The 25,187-nt window shown below is 40.0% G+C and overlaps 1 protein-coding gene across 3 annotated transcripts in view; it reads left to right on the top strand.

The window, feature by feature from the left end:
* The window catches only part of LOC311261293 (spermatid perinuclear RNA-binding protein-like), a 73,445-nt gene extending 49,611 nt beyond the window's left edge, over positions 1-23,834 (top strand). For 2 of the 3 annotated variants that reach the window (XM_084359801.1, XM_084359799.1), the window contains 10 exons: positions 387-484; positions 3,134-3,227; positions 3,512-3,580; positions 12,220-12,428; positions 13,749-13,898; positions 15,148-15,282; positions 16,504-16,644; positions 16,728-16,851; positions 18,103-18,153; positions 21,549-23,834. In XM_084359801.1, coding sequence (XP_084215927.1) covers positions 387-484; positions 3,134-3,227; positions 3,512-3,580; positions 12,220-12,428; positions 13,749-13,898; positions 15,148-15,282; positions 16,504-16,644; positions 16,728-16,851; positions 18,103-18,153; positions 21,549-21,637 — 1,160 coding nt within the window. In that variant the 3' untranslated portion in view covers positions 21,638-23,834. Of the gene's footprint in view, positions 1-386; positions 485-3,133; positions 3,228-3,511; positions 3,581-12,219; positions 12,429-13,748; positions 13,899-15,147; positions 15,283-16,503; positions 16,645-16,727; positions 16,852-18,102; positions 18,154-18,248; positions 20,139-21,548 lie in introns of those variants that run through there. The other variant, XM_084359800.1, reaches the window with a different exon arrangement.
* Positions 23,835-25,187: the final 1,353 nt, after the last annotated feature.

Below are 25,187 nucleotides of genomic sequence, written 5' to 3'. Positions count from 1 at the left end.
AAATAGAAAAATGTTCTTATATTTATATTTATTTTTCCTCCAGCGTTTTCTCTTTTTTTAAGCCTTTATCTGGGAAACCTGCAGCTCCCACGTTCAATCGTTGCAGAGCAGCCAGTTAGCCTTTGTGATGATGTGATTAGATTTTCTAAATGTTGTTAATGGTTTCCCTCAGCATTATAATGGCAAGTTGTTCTCTGAATGGCTCTGAATCATTGATGAGTCACCGCTGCATTCATGTTGCACACAATAGTATTCAGTAAATCATTTCTGAGTTTGTTTTCCTGTCTTTAGAAGTTAAGCTGGGTTCAAAGTGTTTGTTGTGTGGAGGTCTCTCCTGTCTGAGTCATAACACAGTGTGAAAACACTGACCCGGTTTCTCTTTACAGGAGGTCCAGGAGTTCATGACCCCTGTGAGAGGGAACCCACAGACGTCCTGTCTGACCTCAGCGCGCAGCAGGCTGACGCCATCACCGACAGCGCACAGGTCAGCTCACTTTACCCATCAGCCACTTCTACTGCTGCCACTGGCTTTTCTTAATTCTATAAGCTTTTAGAGCAACAGTGTTTGGCATAATACAGTGTTTCTACAGTTTCTAATGACGTGTTTCATTTTCAGTTTATCTGCAGATTCTTTTCTCACAAACAGCCTCAGAGAAAATGAAAGGAAGTCCATGCAAAGATCATACTAACAATCATACTCTCAATTTAATACTGATCCCTTTATTATCATCAGTGAGAAGATTGACTATTTCTATATAGTTATTCTTGATGAAGTCACAGGGTCAGATTCAGACTTATCCAGGTTGAATAAGTCATTAAAACTATTTTATATGGTGCTTAGAGTGAATTCAGTGGCGTCACAGTCTGAGGTGAGAAGCTGCTCAGTAGTCTGATGATAAAACAATCAGATCATTTATTTGTTTCACCATGGATATATAACAGTTACTAATCTTACATAGTCGAAAATAAATACATTACTAGCACTGTAGCTCCTCGGAGCTGTTTTACATCAAGAGTTATTTATTAAAGCTACCCCGTTGGCTTCTGCAGTCAGCCAGGGACAGCCTGTAAGACAGTCGGAGGGGCTTCACATAATCAATGAATTATTAGTGCTTGAAAACTTTTTTAAAAAATGGTGAAAAATAGCTGTCACAGTTGCGTAGAGACCAAAGAGATGTCTTTATCTCTTTATCTGTAGTTCTGTTTAGTCCAAAACCAAAAGAGATTAAGTTATCTCATAATGGAAGACATGACGATCAGCAGATCTCTTAAATTTGTGAGGCTGGAACCATCAAATGTTCGGCTATTTGCTGGAAACATGAACAAGACCTTTCTTTCAGGCTCCCTGATGGGCACCCTGTGAGGTCAAAATTGGTTGCCGTTCTCACCGATACACTGTCAAGGCTGTTCATGTAACACCTTGTTCTGCCCAAGAGTGTCTGAAAACATTTTCTTTCCTCATACCAAAAAATACTCAGCTATTGGTTTGTTGTTTTTCTTTGCTTTAGATATCCATGTACAATATATTCCACTATGAAATGTACGATTAGTCGAATGAATTAAAATGATCTGAAATAATTATTTGGTTTTTTTATTTTTTTCACCAGTTTCAAAGATAATGTGTGTTTTAGTAGAGGCGTAAGATACTTTTGTTTGACATTTACTCCCGCTGGAGCATTTAAAGGTTTAATGCCTTGCTCAAGGGCACATTGGCAGTAGCTTTTAAGGACGATAGGAGCATATCCCATCAACATTATCCTGTCTGCTCCAGGACTATGAACATTAAAAGCTTCTATTAACAGGCAGGTTGTCTCTCACCTCTGGGCCACAGCCGCCCAGGTGTTAACTGGTCCCAAAGGTGATCGTTTCTCTAAATTTGATCAAGTCTGAGATGGAAAAAAAACATGAAAATTGCTGTGTAAAAAGCTGCTCGATCTTAATAAACAACAGAGAAACTTTTTAAAACACAAATTCACTCTGTGGGAAACATTCAGAGTTCTCATGTGATTTGAAATTTACAGCCAAGTTGGGGATTTTTAAGTATTTTGAGGGATCATTAGAGTCCAAACTATCAAAGTGTATTTTAGAAGCGGAGGTCCTCCCTGAAGGGTGGATTGATGCTGTAAAAACCTCAGATGTGTTCTGATTTTTAGACTTTTTACTCAACGTACATGATAGTAAGTCTTTCATTTGAGCTGCTGCTTTATGGGTGTTTTCTTAACATCTTCCCCTCAGAGCATTGTAAAAATTCCCTCCCTGTCTTCCTGCTATAAAACCAGCCGCAGACGCTTACCTAACTGAGCATAATCATTAGCTGCGAGAACAGAAAGAAAATCAGCCCCAGTCGTACGACTTGTGAGACCATGAAACATCCCACCGGGGTATGCTTCCACACCACCCACTGCACCAAAGTCAGCATTTTTTCCAGGAAATTGGATGAGCAAAACTCCCCCATGTTGCACCGATTGAAGGAGGGTTATTTAAAGCGAGTCCTCGGCCACCCGGTGAAGCCCCGAGCTCACGTCAGCACTATAAATAGCTGAATGGCCGCAGAAGCCCGGACTCTGACCTCAGATAAGCAGCCCCTCAGTGCTGCGGAGGCTTGACGAACTGGCAGCCTAATTAGCCACCTAATGAGCGTGGGAACACTCTTCCCCGCTCACACCCACACCAACACTACTACTACTGTACCGCTGCAGCTAACGCTACTACTGCTGCCACTGATACAGCTACAGCACATGGAACAACAAAGTCTTCCCCCGGGCAGAAAATGTGGGCTCAGCGGTGAAAAATATGAAGACATCCTCAAATTCATCTCACCCCCTCGCTCTCTCTCTCTCTGTTTCTGCCTTCCCGCCTGTCTGGGAATATTTTTCTTTCGTTTTCTTTTCCTCCTTTGTTTGTGCCTACCGAGTGTTTATTCCTCGCCTCTATAATGCATGAAGTTTCTCCCAACAGAATTAGTTGGTTTACACAAATGCCGAGCACTCGCACAAGTTTCTTCGATAATTAAAGCGCATTGATCGGAGAATAAATTGTATCGTTGTTGCCAGTTCTCCTCTGAGTGCAGATTTCTGTTGCTTTATCAATACAGTGATGTGGCCTTATTCTGTCTGGTGTGTGTGTTTTTCAGCATGCGTTACGGCTCCTAGCCTTTGGACAGCTTTACAAGGTCTTGAATATGGATCCTCTCCCCACCAGCAAGCCCTCACCAAGGCTGTTAGAAGGTGTGTGTTCAGTTGTGTGTGTGTTTGTCTGCATGCCATTTATTCTGTGTGTTTATGTGCATAATTTATGTTTTCATCTTGAGTGTATCCACGTGTGTCTGTTTCCAATTTTTTTTTATCTCCTCGCTGTGTTCCATTTATCCTCTTGTAAAAGCAGCTTGTATAACTCCTCTGTTTAGATACAGTCTGAATATAGATAATGATATGTTTGGATGACCTGCGTGTCCAATCTCTCGGTCTGTGTGATGTTTCAGGTGATCACTCTGTTTGTTTCCGCTCTGCAGGCGGCTGTCAGAAGAGGCTCCGGGAGGACGTCGGGTCAGATGACAGAGACTTCATCAAAAGGATGAAAGGTGACTTTGACCATCGACTCGCTTGTTTCAAAGAATCACAGTTTGCTCAGATGATCTGAATCTGAATCCTCTCACCTCTGAAACACCACAGAGAAGTAGTGGAGGTGTTGGAATACAAATAATTGAAGGCAGAGAGGTAGTTGCCTTATATTCAATAATGTGTTTAGGGGTGTTGGATCAGAGTGCAGACACAGCAGAATCAGCCATAATTCAATTCTGTTTAATACTCGTGACAGTGTTGAGTCTGGATTATTCTTATTTCACAATGATCACTCAATTCAACTCACGGTGAAGCAGATACTCTGTTTGTTTTGTTTGTTCTGGTGAAGTTAATTGTAGAGGTAGTGACAGAGCTGCATCAGAGGAGAGAGGACGTCTGTGTGTAAGGGTAAGCCCGCAGCGCAGAACATGAGGTGATGGTTTGATGGCGTTCACAGTCTGATAACAAAACAGATCCTTCACTTATTAAATAAAACAGAAATGTCCCAAACTTCAACCCACAAAGCAAAGTTACAAGACCTAACAACATTAATGTGGTAGCAGGTCGTGTCTGGCAACTTAGATGAGGAAAAACATACAGAATTTATACTTGGAAAAGTCGCTGTCATCCTGTCTGAAAAGGGCTGAAGTACAACATGTCGCTGTGTGATTTCACCTCATCACTTGAATTACTAGAAATACTTTCCTCTGTTGTAAATGAGTCCATACTTAGAAAATTAGTCTCTTGTCGGTCAGGGCCACTGGAGCTTCTGGAGCTTTGCCAACATCTTCGGAAAGGGAGGGGTGAGCGACGCAGTGTGCGATCTAGAACCTCAGCACTAGATGCTGCTAAATACGCGATATATTACGCACCATACCTTTAACAAACTACATGTTTTATTTAAACTTTAACTCACTCACATTGGGTAGTCGATCATTGAATTGATATATCAATCTGGATCAATGGATTGTTACGTTCCCCAGCGGCAGTTATTTCATCCTCCATTAGGTGATGGTGAAGAACAGTAGTATCTCCTCATTCACATTCAAAAAATGAACGTGCACTTGCACATATTTGATTTACAAATTCTGTGTGTTGTTGGATGTTGTGTTGTGGCAAAACTTTTTTCCCATCAATACTGCATTTTAATGGCAGAGTGTGCTGACACAGTGAAATGAATGAAGGGACTGAGTTGTTGGATACAGTGTAATGTTGGTCTGCAGGCCAGGACTGGTCATCGGGAGAAAGGGCCCAGAGTGTCAGGCCAGTGTTAAGATGCTAAATGAAATATGTAAATCAAGGCAACAGCAACTCAGGGGAGTTACAGTTATGAAAGATGTGTTCACAAGCAAGAGACATGGTTAGTTTTCAAAACAGAAAAACATCTCATAATATCACAGCTACTCCTCCAAAGTTGACCCCGTTAAAAAAAAACAACTAATAAATGGCACCAGCATTTAATTATGTATGTTGTAAAGCAGGAGAGAAATCTGCATGGAAATAATATAGACAATTAAGAACTATAGACTCTTTTCTGTCAGGTCTAGTTTCAGATACTTTAGCCTTAATTGTTGAAGTACAGTTGCAACTCTTGAAACTGTGGACGGTTGGCTTTTGTTTTCCAAACTATGTTTTTTTGTTGCAATAATAATAATAATAATTGACAGACATCACTGGCATAACAAAGCTGTTTCAGTAGGGCTGCAAAATTAATTGATAAAGGTAAAATGTGTGACAAAACAGCATTATAGTGTACTGTAGCTGTGCAGAGATGCCCTGGCCTGGTACAGATGCCACCAAATGTCACATCATCATGATTTAATTTTGTTGTTTTTTTGGGGTGAAAAAGAATAATTGTGATGCAAAAATTCCCACTAATGCTGAATTATATCACAACTATAAAATCAGTAAAGATGATTGTAATTAAGGGCTGAGCTGACACTAGATTATCCCAGTCCAGCCTGTCAGTTTGAACATTTACTGATGCTCTGAATGCTGTTAAAGATGCCTCCCCACTGTGACAAGATTAAAAACTGTGCATTCTGTAAATTATTTAAATGGAAATGGCAAGTTAATACATGGCACGTCACTAGTTAATACATGTAAGATCAGATATTAGGTGTCAGGCCAATATCAGAAAACCTGTATTGCTCAAGCGTACTTCATGTGGTGGCCGTCTCCCCAGTAGAAAGGATTGTTTGTCTCTTAACAGCAGATAAGTGGATATTGATTCAGGTGTTTGTCGCTCAGACGTAGCTAATGACAAAGACAAAAGACTCTGATGTTCACTGTGTGTGTGTGTGTGTGTGTGTGTGTGTGTGTGTGTGTGTGTGTGTGTGTGTGTGTGTGTGTGTGTGTGTGTGTGTGTGTGTGTGTGTGTGTGTGTGCTGGGCAGCTGTAAACAACAGTCGACTGTACACAAGGTTCTGACAGACTGTGTAAAAGGTGGAAAAGTGAGTCAATGGAGCTGAAAGAGGTGAGCAGTGAGGCTGAGCTTATCTTACAAAATCAGGACACCCTGTTTGAGAAGGATCAAAACAGGCTGTCAGGTTAAAAAATGACATCCTGCTGTCAGATGGTATTCGCTTCAATCTCTGTATCAAAGGAGAGAAAGTGCCCTGACCCTGGCTAAATGCGATGCATTGTAGGCTTGTATTTGAAATTCTGCAGTAATGTCTGATATCAGCACAAGATCCTAATAGGAATCCTGTTTAGAGCATTGAATTGTCACCAGCTCAGCCTCCATCACTGTATCTCAAAGTGCCGTCATTCACTGTATCACCCAGCTACCTGCATGAAACACGTTAAAAAAAGAAGTAAAAATTCTTCAAGGGGCTGTTGCGGCAGTGGCTTTTAAGTGAAACGTTTCCTCGAAGCAGAAAATGTGTGAAGCTATCAGATTTCCAAATAGCTGCGAGTGAGAGAAAAAAAGGAGGGAAGGAAGCTGCTGGAGCTGAAAGAAGCATTCAGTGAGGTTATCAGGAATTAATCTGCTCTCGGTTAGAAAAGGTCTGTGTGTTAAAGTCTTAATGTTAATGAAGTTCACTACAGAGAGGTTTATCCCAATCCATTTCGATTCTTGTCAGTATGAAGAGATATATTGGAGGAGAAACAGCGATGTAGGAAGATAAGACTTTCTTGGGAGGTATGATACAGATTAAGAACTGTTTGAGTGAAATTTAGATTAAGAATAATTAAAGAAATTAAAGAGGCCACATTAAAAGAAAAGCAATACAATACAGACAAGACAGGTTCATACTTTTATTTTGAAAACAGGAATTTAGTTATTATATCTTCTACTCTGTCTGCTGAATTTGCCAATTTAACAAATAAATCAGCAGCTTAATTTAACCCGATCAAATCTCGACAATTATATTTTTAGATCTAGTGTGACGTATACTCTCCAGGGATGTGATTATATTCGTCTTCCATCTCAAATAAACATCCAAAAATTATTAAATCTGCAGAACTTGCCTAAGAATGATAATAACTCATAATACCTTTAATGGTGCCATTTTCCCAAAGAAACCCCTGATTTAGACTTAATGAGTGTGTAAGACTATAGTGGTGCACCTCCAGTGGCCATTTTGTGTGAACTATACACGGTATGAATATGTAGGTAATGGCATGAATTATGAGTCAAATGTACATAATAATATATTTAAATATATCATGTGAAGTATACCGTATGTAGAACACTCAGTAGCAGTATACATATTAGAAATGGAAGAGAATACATGATGTAGCATACAATGATATAAAAATACAGTAAAAACAGGATATAAGTAATGATGCATTTTTATATATTGATATAAGAAATATAATGCAATGTAAAAGTAATGGTGTTAGATTTGTTGCTATTTGTTATATAATCAGCGACAAGGTGCAGGTGTGTTGTTGTTATATTAAAGGTTAACTGGTGATGTTTCTGCCCTGTGAACCCAGTAAATTGCAGGTAAAAAGATGACTGAAGGAGCTGCACTCTGTTGCAAAGTAAAGTTATTTTAGACACTTAAGGGTTGCTTCAGCAGCATTTCAGCAGCACTATGTTTTATTTGGCACACTGAAGTACAGTTATTGATGTTGAAACATTGATGGCACGTCACTTAATGTCAAAAAAACATTACATTTCACTTCCATCCTGCCCACGTAGGCATCTTTTATCCTCACAAATCAGCACCTCTGCCTCTCTGAGTGCCCTGAGAGTTCAGTCATCATCCGCTGATTATTAACAATTTAGGGGAGATGCGTTAGAGATACTTACGTGTCACTTCCCAGCTTCACCTCTATAGTTCGGTGTTTTTTGCTACTTGTGCAGCCCTGCGTGCTGACTGTTTGTAAGTGTACAAGAAACAACTAACATGCCTCACTATTGGACTACAGGAATCAGAGGAATACTTTGATAAAGACATGATTTCTCTTATCTGAGGCTTTGCCATCATTGCTTTCTTCAATGTGAGTGTTTAATGCATACCTGCAGACAGTAGGAGTGCAGAACCCCCGCCTATTCTTTGTCACTTTACTTCTGCTGAGCTCCTGAAGAGTCCCAGTGAGAATTTGTTTTCTTAACTGGTTTTGCATAACCAATAAAAAAGTTTTGCCTTGCTTCTCACCCATAAAGGAACGCTGAGCTGTATTACAACATTGTCTTATGAAGTAGACCATTAATGATGCTTTCTTGGTTAATGTTAAGAGGAGCAATAAGGAATAATTACAGTACAGAGAACACTAGCCATATCAGAAGCATTAAAGATGCAACCACAAATGCAACAGTGGTCTGAGAATTAACCATCTCTAGCTCCACCCAGCAGGGCCAGACAGAGCAGCTGCAGCTATACTCTCAGCCAGTGGCTGTATCCTGTCTGAGCTTGGCCTTTTGAAAGCATTAATGAACAATAAATGCATGATCTCAAGGGTCACATCATCTCTTCTTTCTGTAGTATCTGCAGATCCTTTCTTTAAAGAAGTACTTCAGAAAAGTTATTCCCACCATGACCCTTAAGGTGCTCTGTACACTTTTTAATTTCTTTATTAACCATTAGCAAAGTTCAAAGTTAGTTATCAGTCAGCAGCCGCTCTCTGTGAAGTGTGTAAAAGTCATCAGTGCTGACTCTGTGCTTTGGCAGTGTGTTGATTCTGATTTCTTATCTCTGCTGTTTTAATGCTGTCATAATTCTCGGCTGACACGTCGTCATGTGGAGCTGTTGACATGTGACATGACATCTACAGCGTTGTGTACAGACCCCTGCCTGCTCTGCTGATATATTTTGCTTCTCTAGTCTCGTTGTCACGTTTTTTGTACAGCCAACAACTTTCACTTTGTCATTGTTTCTAAACAACAGCTTCAGATGAACACATTTGTTTTCTGTCTCCTCAGCACCAATCTTCAGGGTGTTTTCAAACCTATCATTGGTTTGCTCTGGTCTGAATGGATGGATGAGTTGGTGAACTTTGAAAGTTTCCATTTAATTCCTTTGCTTTTGACACCAAAATGCACCAATAAGTGGACCACTGAGCAACTTTAGGAGCGGGACCTTCACCATTTCACCTCCCATAATCATCATCATCACTCTTTATCACATTAAGAATATGGTATTAGCGAAGATAATCACAAATGATTTTGACGACAAAAATACAGATATATGTAGATTGGGTCTGGGTGAGACACGGCTACTATCAGTGCTGATTTCAAGCACACCTGACTGACGGGAGCTGTGTAGCTCACACTTGCTGAGTACACCTCCAAGTTGGGTCAGATCGAGGTCAGCTCACGTTCCAACCACAAACAAATTCACTTGTGACCAGACTGACGGCTACAGCCTCCATCTTCTTTAGTCTCTCTCTGGTGCTCGCTCACTCTCACTCTCCCTCGGTGTCTCTCCGTCCTGTCTGTCTGCGTCACAGTAATTAAATCAGCCCTCACTGGGACGATCGTCTTCGGCAACTCTCATCTGCTTCCAGTTCAAAGGAGGCGATGGAAGGCAGAGATAGAGAGGGATTAATACTGCAGGCTGCTGCCACGTAATTATCTCGCTGACTCCCACCACGCACGCACACACACACACGTCAATGTACGGACATGCACACTCACCACACACAGTGCATTAACACCTCCCCCTCTCTTCCTCCCAGCACCTGTCCGTCAGCACCTTCACATTCATCTTGTTACACAGCATCTCCATCCATATTCATCCTGAACCACCCTTCAGTCTTAAGTGCCTGTCAGGAGCTCACAGTCATTACACACAGTGACTGCAGGACAAAAAGCTGCTGTATGCTTCACCAACATGAAGTATTCTCTCAGTGACAAGATGGTAGTATGTTCTCAAACTACGTCAAAGACGTTAAATTGCTCAAACTTAAAAAAACAGAACATTGTTTAACATGACAACAAGATTTTTTACATAATGCTGTTATACAGAGTGACGATAAATGATAACTCAGAGTAATAGCCTCACGCAATATCATCAGGTCTGTCATTGACGAAAATCAGAAACTGAAGTTTATATATGATATTAGCCCCATTATAGCCGGAGCTGACAGATGTAGGGTGTTGACAATGAAAAATGGGCGTCAAACGCAACAATCACTGGTTTTATCCCGTGTAGTGTATCATAGTGAACGGCAACCAATGCTTCTTTGCTTTCCATGACTTGTTTCATAAAGTTGACCCATAGGAGCACAATCGCTCAGTTGTAAACATGTCAGAGTGAAAGAGGAATAACGTTGTTGCTGCTGTGAGGTGGAATTGTGAAACAGAGGGTCACAGTCAGTTTTTCTTTCGTTTTGTAGGTTTTCCAATTACAAGACAGCCAGAATCACACACACACACACATCGCTTGAGATGCCATTGTTGGTTTTCATTCTTGTTCTTAGAAGTCACTCAAAATGTCGAAGAGGGCGAGCAATGATTGATCTAAGACGTCTGTTGTGTCATGTACAGTAATCGCCTTACCTGACACAGTGACCAACTTAAAACAAAAATATGGAGGTCCAGTCAGGCTTGCACAAGTTTTGCCCTGTGTTGTTTGTAACAATAACACTACTTGGAAACACTTACTTTAACTGTAAAAGCTCTAGAAAGATGGGATATTATTGAAAACCAGCATTATAGTCATACTTTCAACTTTCATAGAAACAAGAGCCAGATGCCATCAAAAAACTTGACAGGCATCCGTTCCAAAGAAACAAAAATCGCTCTTGTGAAAAACCCCTCCTTAATGGAAACTGTCCATGTACTTCAGGACAAGTAGTGTGTTTCTTTCAGTATAAAAATGCAAATGCCGTTATGGTTAGTAAATATTAATATGCTGTTTGCAGATTACTGACATTACTGTTAATAATAGTACAATATTATACTAAACTAATTTAACGCTGCCCTCTTTTGACTGATTGGAGCCACTGTTTTTATTTGAAAGTTCATTTTAAATAATCAGACTGATAAGTCCCAGACCTGCAGAAGAATTAATCTCAAAATATAAATTACCTTCAGAAAGACATCTGATCCCCATTAACTTTGAAACCCCCTGACCCTTATGACTTTAAGAGTTCCATCAGAAAAAGCTCTTTGAAAGCAGAAATCAAGTGCAGTACGTGAGTGGTAGTTCTGCATAATACAGTAATGTTGAAGGTTATTATCCGTCATCGTCATGACTCATCTTAATTCAGTTTGTCTTGTTATTCCAGCCTGTTTATAGACTGAACAAAGTGAAACAAATCTTTTGTCTCTTAAAAGCACATTTGACAAAGTTGGAAGCAGGAGGGAAAAAAAGCATCTTATTAAGGAGTCAGCAGTTTTGTTATAATGGATGTCACCAAGTGTCACAGTTTCATTTTCAATTCATCTGCGAGATATTACTGCTCGGGAGCTCTGGGAGGCAGAGCGCTCTCCTCATCTCTTGTCAGTGTGGAGGTGTGAAGGGTCTCTGACTGGGACTGTGTCATCATTGTAACACCAAGGGCAGTGTCTGTCATCTCAGTCTCATCAGCTGGTTGTTAACAGTGAAGAGCACTCAGCCAATCAAACGGCTTCGGAGACCTCCTGAGCAATCCGTCCTATTACTTATTACTCTTATGTTATCGGTGGAGATTAACCTTTGAATGAGTCCGTGCACAAGAGCTCAGCATGTATTTTCAGGTGAGAGGTGTCTTTGTTTTCTTCGCTTTGAAATTCAGTTTGTCAGCACATGCTCTGAATGCTCAGAAAAATGTGCAACATTAAAACCTGTTTGATTTCAAGGACTATACCTGACAGTTGTTGTACACTCAACACTTGCCAAGAATCTGTAAAGAATTTGGGAGATGTGCTTTTTAGTTGAAAGCACCATCAGACTGGAATGATTTGTCTAACTCACTCCAAACAATTACCTCTTTTCATGACTTCAAGACGACTCTTTCAAATGTCCTTCTCGATTTTATTTGCATTCAGTTTTATGGTAATGAAGGTTGCCATTTGAACACTTTAAAATCAACTTGAGACAAGATTTCCTCACATACATGTTTATCAAACTGGAAAAAATTAATTCAGATTGTGTCTTTATTATGTTCTGATGGATTGTTTTAACTGCCTTGCTCAGCGGACGAGGGACCGTTGACATGGAATATGAACTCGGAAGATAATAAAGGTTTTGAGTTTTAAAAAACACCTTTCTTCCTTTAGTCCTGGACTGGAGAATGACGGATCCAAACCACCCCATGAACGCTCTGATGCGTCTGAATCAGATCCACCCGGGCCTTCAGTACCGCCTGCTGTCTCAGTCTGGCCCAGTGCACGCTCCCGTCTTCACCATGTCTGTGGACATCCAGGGAACCACCTATCAGGCCACTGGGAACTCGAAGAGAACCGCCAAGCTGCAAGTAGCCCTCAAGGTATTCAACAGAGTTCACACTGTTACATCAAAAAATCAAAATTAATGCAACATGCTCTTCTTGAAGTGACAGCAGCCAGTACCATTCTACAATTCACAACTCATTGAAGGTGGTGGAGACTTTTAGCCACACTGGCGGCTCTAGAGAAGGCAGTTTCTGATGGTCAGTGCGGAGATTCTGAAATATCTCAGGAGCTTTTGGGTTGGCAAGAAATGCAGTACATTCATGTTCCCCAGAGGATGAATCCCTCTAACTCTAGTAATCCTCAGATTTTTCCTCCAGCACTATGTTGAGATTGGCATTTGTGATTTTGAGTGAAATTGACTATGAACTTGAATGATCCCTTAACTTTTCAACGAGCACCATCATCAGGTTCAAATGTAAGCTCTTCCAATATGTATATGACCAAATATACCTGCAAAACTAATGACATTCCCGTCATCAAATTATACTATGCTCTCTTCATGATGTTTACAAAGTTTATACATCTAATAATTTATCTAAAATTCATTGTTGATTCTTTCATATCTCATTAATAACAAAACCTTCCCTAATAAGTTTACCCGAAACTACAAGTTAGTCTGAGGCTTCATTGTTGGGTATTAAAAATGCTGGCAAAGCAACACAGTTCATAAATAAGAACAGCAGAAACGTCAGATAGGTCGGACTACTGTGTTTTACTTTATATCTTTAAATGTTACAATTATGGCTGAATATAACAACGGAAATCTCAACAGCGCAAATCAACTGCCAGCTGTGTACCTGGAAGTAGTAATTGTTAAAAGGTAGAAGCCAGGTGAGTGCTCAAAGAGTTAAAAACAGGACTTGAGCGGTCATTCCTCTCTCCCTCATTTGATCAATCCCTTTGCACTCGAAGGCATCAGATGATTTAAAAACTTGACCATTAACTCAAACAAAGAAACAGTTGAAGTGAAGAGAGAATGTTCTTTTTGTGACGAAGCTTTGATTGAACTTGTTAAGTTTGACTGCTCACACTTTGTCACACACATTTATTAATTGAGTTATACATTCACACATCAGAGCTGCCCAGTACAGCCAGTCTTTGTGTTGTTGTTGTTGTTGATGGCCACTTTGCAGCCTTACTGCAGCAGCTGTTAGGTGATTGAGTGCCTTGCTCAAGGACAGCTCAGTCAGAGATGATACAAGTGTGATTCATTTCCCGCCTGTGGTGACTTCAGGGACTGCCAGGGCATTAGAGAAAGCGACTTATCTAATAAGATGGTGGGCAGCCTGAATGTGGAGGAACTAGCATGTAAAAAAAACTAGCATATGAATGTGTGTGTGTTGTTGCCTCCTCAGGCGCTGCAGGCTCTGGGCTTCGTGCTTGGCGGCGACGGAGACATAGACTCGCTGAGCGCCGACGAGAAGTCAGATGGCGAAGGCAAGAACGACAGGATGTCCACCAGCTCCAGCTCCACCTCCATCACCTCCTCCACAGACACACAGGAGGTGGGGAGCGCGCACACACACACACACACACAAACACACACACGAAAGCATTGGGATTATTAACACGTACACATGAGGATTAGACTGGTGCACAGACGGACACTGGCCTTTTGTGAAATATCAGTGTCACCAACCTGTGATGTGATGGAGATTCCTCACTTCAAAATGCTCTAGTTAAAGTGTCAATGTGCCAAAAAACAAGCTGCAACAAACAAGTTGAAAATCTTTTAACAAAAGTCATCTGCCTCTGTTTTATTCAAGTTGTTTGAGAGGGATGCCCCGAATGTGGACAACATCTAGGTTTAATGCACTTTGGACAGATGCAGCTGCCTGTAAAATGTAATGTTGTCGTCTTTGTGAGGCCTTGATCAGCTTGAGAATACATTTTTCAACGGGAATCACTGAATACTCTTCAGGCAGTAAAATTAAAGCCTCTGACATTCACGCACCAAGCTAATCCTTCACATGATGATATGTTTGGTCACAACAATTCATAAAGTGTTAAACAGAGTAAAAAATACAAAACAGAATCAGACTGCTAACGTGATTAATCTTCCAGGGTTTAGGGACTTTAAAAGCTCTGTCCCTTTTAGATTTGAATTTGGTTTGAGGGAAATCAGAGTCGCTGTTCTGCTACAACATGACCTCATAACAGAGTTCAGTCAATTTGTTTTTTCCCTTTTCAGATGATTTTATTTGAGTTGTTTTGAGAGGCCTGAGCTGATTGATCTTTTCAGTTGTTAATATAAAGTATTTTTCAAAACATAACCATCATAACTGTGTGCAGCACAATTTTATTTCAGTTTATTGCAGTGTCCTGGAGACTCCTTAGATTCATGTCAGGCCTTCAGGATAACCACTACCTTATAGGTTATTAAAATAACGAACGGGGATCCAGAGTGATGAAGCTAAAATTAGAGTGATTTAAGGAAGCCATTTTATATAATCTGTAGCAAAAACAGTTATTACAGTTTTTCCCAAGTACCTGGGGACAGCAACCAGGGACAACAGTGCCTAATCCTGTTGTGCTTCCTTTGTTCATAATTTGTCCCTCGTTTGTGCAGGAAAAGTCCAGCCGTACTTTACAATGATAAGTTAAACCTAAAAAGTCTGTTGCCAGTTGAAATAATCTACATGCTGTGAAAGGACTGATAGGAAATCATGTGTTACTTCGAGGAAACACGAGCACTTAATTACATTTAGAAATAAAACAAATGTAAGACGTGCGTCTCTCCCTCTGTGTCTGTAGTCCAGAGCTCCAGGTCCAATCCTAACAGCAGGAGGTAAAAACCCGGTGATGGAGCTGAATGAGAAACGCCGCGGCCTCAAATACGAGCTGATATCGGAGAGCGGCAGCAGCTACGACAAACGCTTCATCATAGAGGTAGGACAACACACACTCACACACACACACACACCCTCACTTCTTCATTTCATAGATTTCCTGTCTTCCTTTCAGAGGGTCTTATTAGGAATTGATGAGAGAGGGAACGTGTTTGATGTTTGCCACCTCGGTGCTTCCTGCATATCAAAACATCTTCACACATCTGAAAAAATCCCAGAAAGACAGCTGCACATGAAACCAATTCTATACTGTGAGATCAATCTGTCGTTTGATGAGAAATACAGTGTTTTTGGTTTTGTTGGTTTGTTCTAAAACATATACTTTTCTTGAGTGTTTGAAGCCAACTGCATCAACTTCGCTCCTTCTAGCCTGATGAATGCCAGCTGCTCATGACAGGTGTATGTTCATTTTAAGCACAACTGTTGCCTCTAACACTGCCATTCAAGTCTGCCTGTTCTCTCCATTTCTGGGCAAGGTTCATTCACAAAAATGTCCCCAGAGTAACAAAGAATTTCACACTGCAGAGCTTCAAGTTGTGCTGTCAGAAATCAGCTGACAAATTGAGCAGAGTCACTAATGGTACAAGAAGAAGGAGTTAGAAAATATTAATAAGACAGCTGTCGGCGCCGTGTCATCAGAGCTGTACTGTGAAATGGTTGAACATGAAGTCAGATGCTAAAAAAAATCTGACCACCTCATGTGACATCAGAGATATTAGATGAGAGAATTTCACAGGCGACAGTAGTTGATGTTACACCGTGAGGTGTTATAACAGATGATGATACTGAGCTGAGAATCTGAGGCAGCATGACTCTAAATTAGCAGTTATGATGATGATAACAGAGTGGACAGCGTATTAATTTTGCTTAACTACAGTGAAGTGAAATATTTCATCTTAGTTCATTTTGGAATTATACCACTGAAGAACAAATCTGTTCGTACAAGTGGTTCATGTATAAGTCCTACAAACACACTGTTAAACAGGTGATTTCACGGAGGTTAAGAGCAGAAACACAACAGTGGTTGCTAAGAAATGGTCCTAAGAGTTTCTGAGTCCAGTGTGAAGCTTTGAAAAGGCAAACAGTGGCATATTTTTGTCAATCAATAAATTTAAAGTTAATAATAAAGTTAAAGTTAATAAAATAAAATAAAGTTAGTTTTAGCTCTGATTCTAAAAATTACAACCTGGTTACAAACATTAAAGGAACATTAGTTTTAAACCTTATTAGAAGACATACTCCTCTGTGTGTGTTGTGACAGGTGGAGGTGGACAAGCAGGTTTTTCGGGGGACGGGTCCCAATAAAAAAGTAGCCAAAGCCAGCGCAGCGCTAGCCGCCCTGAACAGCCTGTTCTCTGGCTCCAAATCTACGACCAACAAGAAGAAACGGCCCAACCCTCCTGTGAGTAAAGTGTTGCTCATAAGTCTGAAGTGATACCGCATCATGTCACAGTGCTGACGTGTGCTGGGTGTGTGTTTGTGTAGCCTAAGCGACCCGTAGCCTCGGTACTGACCCTCCCGGCCCTCGCTACCAGACCTCCACGAGTCCCGGTCATCCCCAGAGCTCCATACATCAGCACCCCACCCACACATGGGTACATCCCCCCAGGTGAGTCCAGCTGCATGACAGACTACCTGAAAACATGTCACACAGCAGCAATTTGGCATCTGAAAAGTACAAGTCTGATAAAGGCTGCTTTTTGTTTCATATGAGGAGTGAAACAGTTATATTGCAGACTAAAAATGTTGTAGCTCACTCCATACAGGTTTGATTTTGTTTTCTCTCTTTTAAACTGAATTATTTAACATATAAAGACTAAAACAGCACATTTTAAGTATATTGTAGATCTACTTTGGTTTTGATTTCAGGTTCATCTTTTAATTATTGTGTTCGTATTAACCTGAAAAATAACCAGGAGGTTTTGAATGTGCTAAAAGAGGAAATGTAGTCTAGACATTTTTTAGAAATACCCTGGACAGAGAAAAAGAGGGTATCATGCTGTTTCCTGGTGCTGCTCAGGTGTAACTATTGCAAACATGTTTTTCTTGGTGTCAAATCAATACCACTGAAAGTTGCTTTGGATTACACAACTAGTGCTAAAGCTACAGCTTTTGAGGGTTATGGTTCAAGACATTTATTGAGCAAAAAATGCCAAACAAGGGGTGCCACTGTAGCTCCATTGGTAGAGCGTGCGCCCCATATACAGAGGCCGTCCCCTCACTGCAGCGGCCCAGGGTTCAAGTTCGACCTGTGCTCCTTTGCTGATGTCATCCCCCTCTCTAATCCCGTTCCCTGTCATATCTCAAGTTGTCAAAGTCAGTTTGACCTCTGGGGACTTGCCATGGTTATTTTATAAAGTAAATGATTATTAAAGGAATAATGAGCTAACCAATAAATAATATACTGCAACCACAAAATCAAGTAAAAATATTTCTTTTTATCTATTTATTAGTTCATTTATGTAAAGATATTGCATTATGAATGATAAACAGGAAGCATTCAGATTGCAGAGCTTCTCCAAGGCTGCTCAGTCCTCTAAATCCATTTTACTGCTACAAAGATATTCAGAAATCTTTCATTTCTGTTTGGATTTTCATTAAAAAGCACACAGTGATAGACCATCATAACATATACATGCAGTGCAGAGTAAGTGCAAGTTCATGTTTAAATCAACTCAAAATAATCACCCGTGGTAGAACTTTCTATTTAAGCTCCTTGATACCTGTCAACATGTTTCTAAGATATCCTGTAAACTTCTGTAGGAAACCAACAGGAACAACAAAAGGATATATTAATGCAGTTCTGTGTGTTTTGTTTTGTGATTAAACTGTATAACACTTTATGTGATTTCCATCACAGGTTTTGGTGCTCCCTATGGCTACAGCCCTGCAGGTGCCCTCCCTCCCTACGGTAAACTTTCACTCACTCTCTCTGATTAATAATCCATCCATTTGATTTATTCATCCCATCATTTGAGTTCTTTATTTTTCTTTGCTCTTCCTCAGGTTTTCCCTCCAGAATGCCCTCAGTAGTTGTCCCTGTCATCAGAGTCCCCACAACATACCCCGTCACCCACCTCTACCCCTATTAGGACCCTCCCTCACCTCACCTCACCTCACCTCAGCTACTTCTTAGGAAATCACTTGTTTAAGTCATATTTTGACTGTCTGTTCACAACACAAGTTTTCAAACCAACACTGGAATCCACAAACTTTTGACCAGTGTCCCTCGTCAGCCTCAAATCCTGCAGCATCGTTATTGTACAGCATGTTCCCTCTGCGCTACGCTAGAAACCAGCAAGATTAAAATGGCTGTTAGAAAATTGTGTGGCAGTTTTCTCACTGTGTGTGTGAACACAGAGTTTGACAAATAAGCTCTTTGATCATCAAATTGTTATGCAATGAAAGACTGAGGTCAGCATTTAGTGGACTGCAGTGTGTTAGACTGTTCAGGTAGATATTACACTGTAGGGAGCTGCAGATCTACTGTAGGGAACTAAATAAAAGCTATTATACAAACAAATAAGAAATAGGAAACACAACCATACACCAAAGTAAGCACACTAAATAAACTTTAAATGTCATTTATGGAAACCCTAAACAATAAGTGGCTTCTCAAGAGAAAAAAACAACTCAGCCTACTACATTTCTCATCTAAGGTAATAAATCTATTATAACCCAACATCAACAAAAACAGAGTCTGTAGAGCAAAAATAAAGTCACTTTTGGGAGCTGTGAAAAAGGCAGTGTAATTACACCAGCTACCATAACCATCGTCATAGTAAGGAACCACACATCCTCCGATAGGACCTAACTTTTGTTCAAACACAATAAGTTCCCTAAACTAAATATTCACCATGATTAACTGAATATTCACCAAAATGAGAGAAAAAACAACCTTTTTTATACAGCTTCTGTTGGATTTAAGTTCCCAACAAAATGTTTTGTTACTTTCATTGAGTATTTATATTTCCTAGAGTGGATAATTAGTACTGTAGTTGGATCTGTTTGTTTCTTTAGTTCCCTTCAGTGGGCAATTAAATGTTCGCTGTAGGGAACTAAAAAAAAAAAACACCAAGTACAAAATATCCAGTGTATAAAGCTTCATAAATACCCACAGTTAGGAGTTAAAAAACTTTTGGAAGGAACAAAAGAAATCTCCAACAGTACACAAAATACTTAATATCCATTGTAAGTAACTAAACATACTTTCCTGGGAACTAAAGAAACACCTGCCATACACCGACTACTAAATATACAATGTGGTAACCCACGAAACTTTAGAGAAGTAAAAAGACGATACCCACCATGCACTTATAATGACATGAACAGTGAAGGGAACTAAACATCATCTGTATGGGAACTAATTCAACATCCACCGTTGCAAAGTAATTCAGTCATTGTAGGGAAGTAAAGACATATTAACCTAAAACAACATACACTGACTACTAAATATTCAATGGGGAGCTTAACAAACAAAGTGCAACTTCAAGTGTAAGGAACTGAAGCAACAGCAGCTCTAGGACACTAAGTAGCATCTAAAAGTATGCAGATAGAAAATGTAGGCAAAATGTAATTGATCAGAGAGCTGCTTTGTCGAAAGAACCGCTCATGGATGTGATCGCTGTTTTGTATTTTAATTTCTCTCTGTTTTCTGTTGCTGTTTTAAGTTTCTGTGAGAGAGAAAAAAAAACAGGTTTACAATAATCGGTTGCACTGAGAAACATGTTTCCTCTTTGTTCGGATATTGAATGTCCAAGTTTACAGTTACTTGTTGAGTACTTGAGCCATTTTGTGTTGAGTTGAAATACTTTCTTCTTCAGAGAGAGATTTTATTTTGACCTGTTTGTAGGTTATACTCTGTTAAAATAAATGAATATTTTTGTCAACAGCTGAGTAACTGGTGGTTTCGTGAACATTTTATTTACGATTCATACACATTTCATGTACACATCCAGGTAAAGGCCCTTTCAGACACAGAGCAGCACTGCGCTCTGAAACCCATCATTTCAACTGGCTTCTGCTGGTCCATGATGGCTCTTCACTGTGCAGCATGATGTTCTGCAAGCTCCAGCCATGTGTTGTGACAGTCAGGCAGGCACAAAGGGCAAAATGGAGGGAAAACACATGTTATGCATCCGATTTCCGTAAATAAACACATTTACACTTGTATTGAGACCGTAGAGGCTCGTGGAATCATGTTTCCAACCAAGTAGGCATATAAGGTGTGTTTTACCAGGTAGTAGCTTAGTTTTGTTCATTTTTCCCTCTTTCCCTGAACACCTAGACAGATGTGCGCTAAACCCAGCAGCAAGTGCAGCTCAAACACTGTTGTGTCTGAAAGGGCCTAAATATTTTATCATGAAATAGTATTTCACATTATCAGACCACCTTATTACTTTTTTATACACTGGTTAAGTTGTCCTACAGCCTGAGGAATATGAAGTTAAGTTTGTATAGCCATTATACAACCTGCACTGACTCATGTAAAGTGATTTTTGTTTTCAACTTTCTTAGTTGTTTCATATAAAAGTAAGTCAGCTTCATTCCTGATCCATAACTTCTTTAACTTGTGTGTCCACTGAGAAACTCTCAACGGATTAGTTGGTTTATTAATAACTGAACCCGACTTTCAAAGTTTTGGACATTATTTCTATCAATAGATAATAATAACATTGTACTCGCCACGATAATTAGCTCTGGGAGTGCATCGACATCACTAAAAGAAAGTCAAGTAACAGAAATAACAGGTGAGCCGGATGCGTTTGGAAAACAAAAGCAAACAGTCAAATTATTATCCGCACTGTTGTAAGCATCTGTCATTATTATCATTATAAAACTACATACACTACATAGAAATGATGGCCAGAACTCCAAAAGTAAGTTGTAAGAAACCGAAATGATCCTTTAAGTTAAAGCTGCTCCAGGCTGTTTCACATATAAACAGGTGCTATTAGCAATTTGTTATAACTCTTTAGCAAATCTGAACACCCAGAATTCAGCTTTTACTTTGTTGTCCTTGGTAAAGGGGTCAGTAAATGTGAACCGCTGCACCGCGTCTGCTTATTTCCCCAGAGCTTGAACTGTTCTGGGAGCTGATAGAAAATGTAGGCCTCCTGAGACGATGTATGTATGTCACCTGCTTTGAATTTGCAACTTCAAAGTTTCAGTGATCACACGGTTGAAGCGGATCCCACATCCATTCACACCTCATCACCTCAGAGTGAAGGAAACCAGATCTATATTATGTGATAATAATTATTTCTGTTCCTGTTAACCCTGGTTGCTCGTGTCTTCTGTCCTTAGGCGGCCTGTACATCGACAGTGCCTATTACCAGCCGCAGACCATAGCCACACCTATTATCATCCACTTGGGCCCCCAGGATCTTTTCTGACCCCGCCGATGTACCGAGAGCAGCCTCGGCAACAGCCTCGACCTCCTGTTTAATCCCTCACCCTTATTAAACTCTGTCAGCGCCTCTCAATTACTGCGGCACCGCTCCCCCTGGTCGCTCCCTCCACACCAGACACAGCAGCAATATTGAAAGCAATATGGAGGAGAATACACCTCGGGCAGCACTCTGTCACACCCAGGTCGTGTTTCGGTGAAGAGGAGGCCGCAGCCGAGGCTTTTTTTTGACTCGGCTCAGTCAGAAAACGTCAATAAAACACAAAGCAATACTTTTTCTGCCTTTGGGAATCTCAACGTGTTCCAAAGCAACTCGACTGGAGTCTGAAACGGTTTTTCAGTCAAGTTGCAGGACTCAAACAGACCATCAGCACTGGCACATTCACAACATTGTGACCTACTGTATGTGAATACGATATTTACTATCTGTATATATGGCTGTATGTGAGTTTTGAAAATATATATATATAGATATATATATACATGTTAATATGTTTGAATATGTAAAAGCCAACAATGGATACAGAAACATATTTATAATATATCTGAATGTAAATAGTGACTGAAGTAGCTTTGTATTTAAAGCACTCTCAGATATGCTATCTATGATTATTAGTTAAATACATTTTACAAACTGTCTATAACACTGTATTGGTATGTTGATGGTATATAATCCCTATTTAAACATGATTGAACATAGTAGAATAAGTAGTAATTTTCCATTTCAAAGCACCAAGATGAATATCACGTTTTAAGAACTTACTGTCCAACTAATCAGATCTTAAAGGGGCACTATGGAGTTTTGGAGAAGAAATTCAAACTCAGAATTTTAATATTTACAATATTAATAAGGTAATAATACAAACTCAGGAAAGTTTTTTTCCATAATTGAGTAAACAAGCTGCTCTCAGGGGAAAATAAGGTCCCCAGAACAGTGTTTGAAGCTAGGAAGATGGCAGGGTCCGCCAAATTTAAAACAAATTTAAAACAGTATGAAGTTGTGTTGTCCTTTAAGGTCAGTTTGTTTATTCAGTCACAAAAACGAAAAGAGTTTGTTTATTTAGTTTGGATGTAAAATCCAGTCAATGAAGATCTTTCTGTTCTGATTAAAAATGATTCCCCAAAACTACATACTGCACCTTTAAAAAGAAGTTTGTATCTGTTTTAAGCCCTCCTGCTGTTACACATTCATTGGTTTTTTGATTTAAATCAATGGATCCCAACCCGCAGGCAGGGGCAAGGGGTCTGAGGTCAAATCACAGGTGTTACAAGATGATTAAAAGAACGAAAAAGGAAAAAAACACGTTTCTACACATAAACATATTTTTCAGACTATTTAAGCAGTAACAAGGGCTCACACGCTCTTTGTTTTAAAGGCTCTCAAGCCAAAAGTCTCCTCTAAGCAGAGGAACTTGTCATCCTCTATGCTAATCAAGGAATATTATAACTTCTCTCATAGCCTTTCTCATGATATATGTAATTTTATATCACAATATCTATACATATTGCACTATGGTAAATATTATAGAGAATAAATTGAGAAACTGTTTATGAATGTCTGCTTTTTGGCTATTCCAATTAATTACCCGACAAGTCATCCAACAAAAATCCTAAAAATCTAATATTGTCACAGAGCAGAATCACTGGCCACGAAGGTCGAAGACAAAGAGAGATTAAAGGGACGGATAACTCTGTTAAAACTGGATGTCAGTAGTCAATCAGTAGACTTTAATTCCCCAGTAAAACCTGTCGAAGTATTTGAGTGCTAACATTAGCTAATGGGTTATCAAATGTGCTATTTAAGGCCTACCTTGAAAATATGACCCAATGTCCCTCCCGGCTTTCACTGTACATTGTCTTTGCAGGTCCTTTTTAATTTGAAAGCTCTTTTAACTTTATAGACCTTTTAGTTTCCCACCCTGAGCATGATGTCAGAGGAAAATGGCCGCCATGTGAATATGGTCTGATTTTAATGTGAGCTACTGTTGAAAGACAATATCATAATTATATCTTGGTTGAAATGACAAGGTGCTCTTCGCCGTTGTGTATAGGAGTAGATACTCATATATTTTCTAATATATAGAGAAAACCTCAGTGTCATGTTTCAGTCATACAGACTAAAGAAAGAATCCCTCTTTACTAAAAATACATCGAGCAGCAGATGCTCATGGAGCAGTCTGTTAGGCTTACCCGCAGATTCCACTGGATACGGTACGGCTGCGTTACGGCTCCGCCACGGCGGCGGAGCTGATCCGTAGCACTTTAGTCTATGTGTTAACTTCCACCAGATCCGCTGCGCTGCGTGTCTGCTGTGTGCTAGCTCCGACAGTCCGCAGCCCTGCGGAGCAGATACGCAGGACTTCTATTCTGGCGGACGCCGCAACACAACGCAGCAATTCAGCCGAATTTAGCACAGAGCAGACAGGAAGTCAGACACGAAACAACAACAAGAAATCCGGTTGATTTTCAAAATAAAACACTCCGTGTTAATACAAACACAAAAACCTCAAAAAAGAGACAAATACAAGCTCTTCTTCTAATCCGTCGGTCGGGAACACTTCGTGTTGTTGTGTCTATAACACATACATATAACTGCGTTCGTGTGTGATAATGTAATTATCGCGGGAATTCCTCGGTTTCGTTTCTCCAGCTGATCGGCGGAGCTGCGCCGTAGCGGACTCAAAACGCAACTGGTGGGGGTTGCCGGACGAGGAAGCCGGAGCACAATCGTACCGGGGCCGTAACGCAGCCGTAACGTAGCTGTAACGTATCCAGTGGAATTTGCGGGTTAAAGGTGTAATATGTAAGAATTGTCCACCTTTTGACTTTATACTAATAATAATAGGCTACTTAATAAAATAAGCGGCAGCATATCAACAGAGCAACTGCTTAACATTCTTTGCAACACAATATATGGAAGTGATAACATCGAAACTGTTATTCATCCACAACCAGAATTCTTACATATTGCAGCTTTAACTTCTCACAAGTTAGTACAATGTTTAATAGTTTTAAGATTCTCCAGGTTTTTGCTTTTATTATTATTAGAATTGTTGTTGGCCCCCGATTCCTGTCTGGAAATAATGTTGCGCAACTCATCAAATGATTAGTGAAAATGTGAAAAACCTTTTACTAAAGTGAGCCCCAACACCAGTCCCGTTAGCATACAACCCTGTGCAGCCGCTGCTGACAAGAGTGCACTGACACTGAGAAAAAATTGATTTGATCTGAGGCGATGATAAAGTTCAATGCTATGATGTTTTCGGTGCATTATTCCTCGCTGCAGCCTGACTGGAAAGCACAAGTGTCTGAAGCAATACTCAACTCAGGAACATTCAAACCATAAAAAAACACAGGAATGCAAACTTAATCTGATTATGTGACGCAAACACAGAAACAAATGGAAGGAAACTGCCCACAAAGCTTCTGTTCTGTAGACAGCTTGATGCTTTGGGAGAATGTGAACACCACTGTGGATATTGTAAATGTTTCTGTATTATCCTGCACTGTTTTAGTGTTGACGGATGTCTCTGGTT

This window comes from Pagrus pagrus (assembly GCF_965226575.1).
Source record: "Pagrus pagrus genome assembly, chromosome: 8".
Lineage (NCBI taxonomy): Eukaryota > Metazoa > Chordata > Actinopteri > Spariformes > Sparidae > Pagrus > Pagrus pagrus.
Note: the sequence above shows the minus strand (reverse complement) of the source record. Positions and strands in the feature narration are given on the sequence as shown.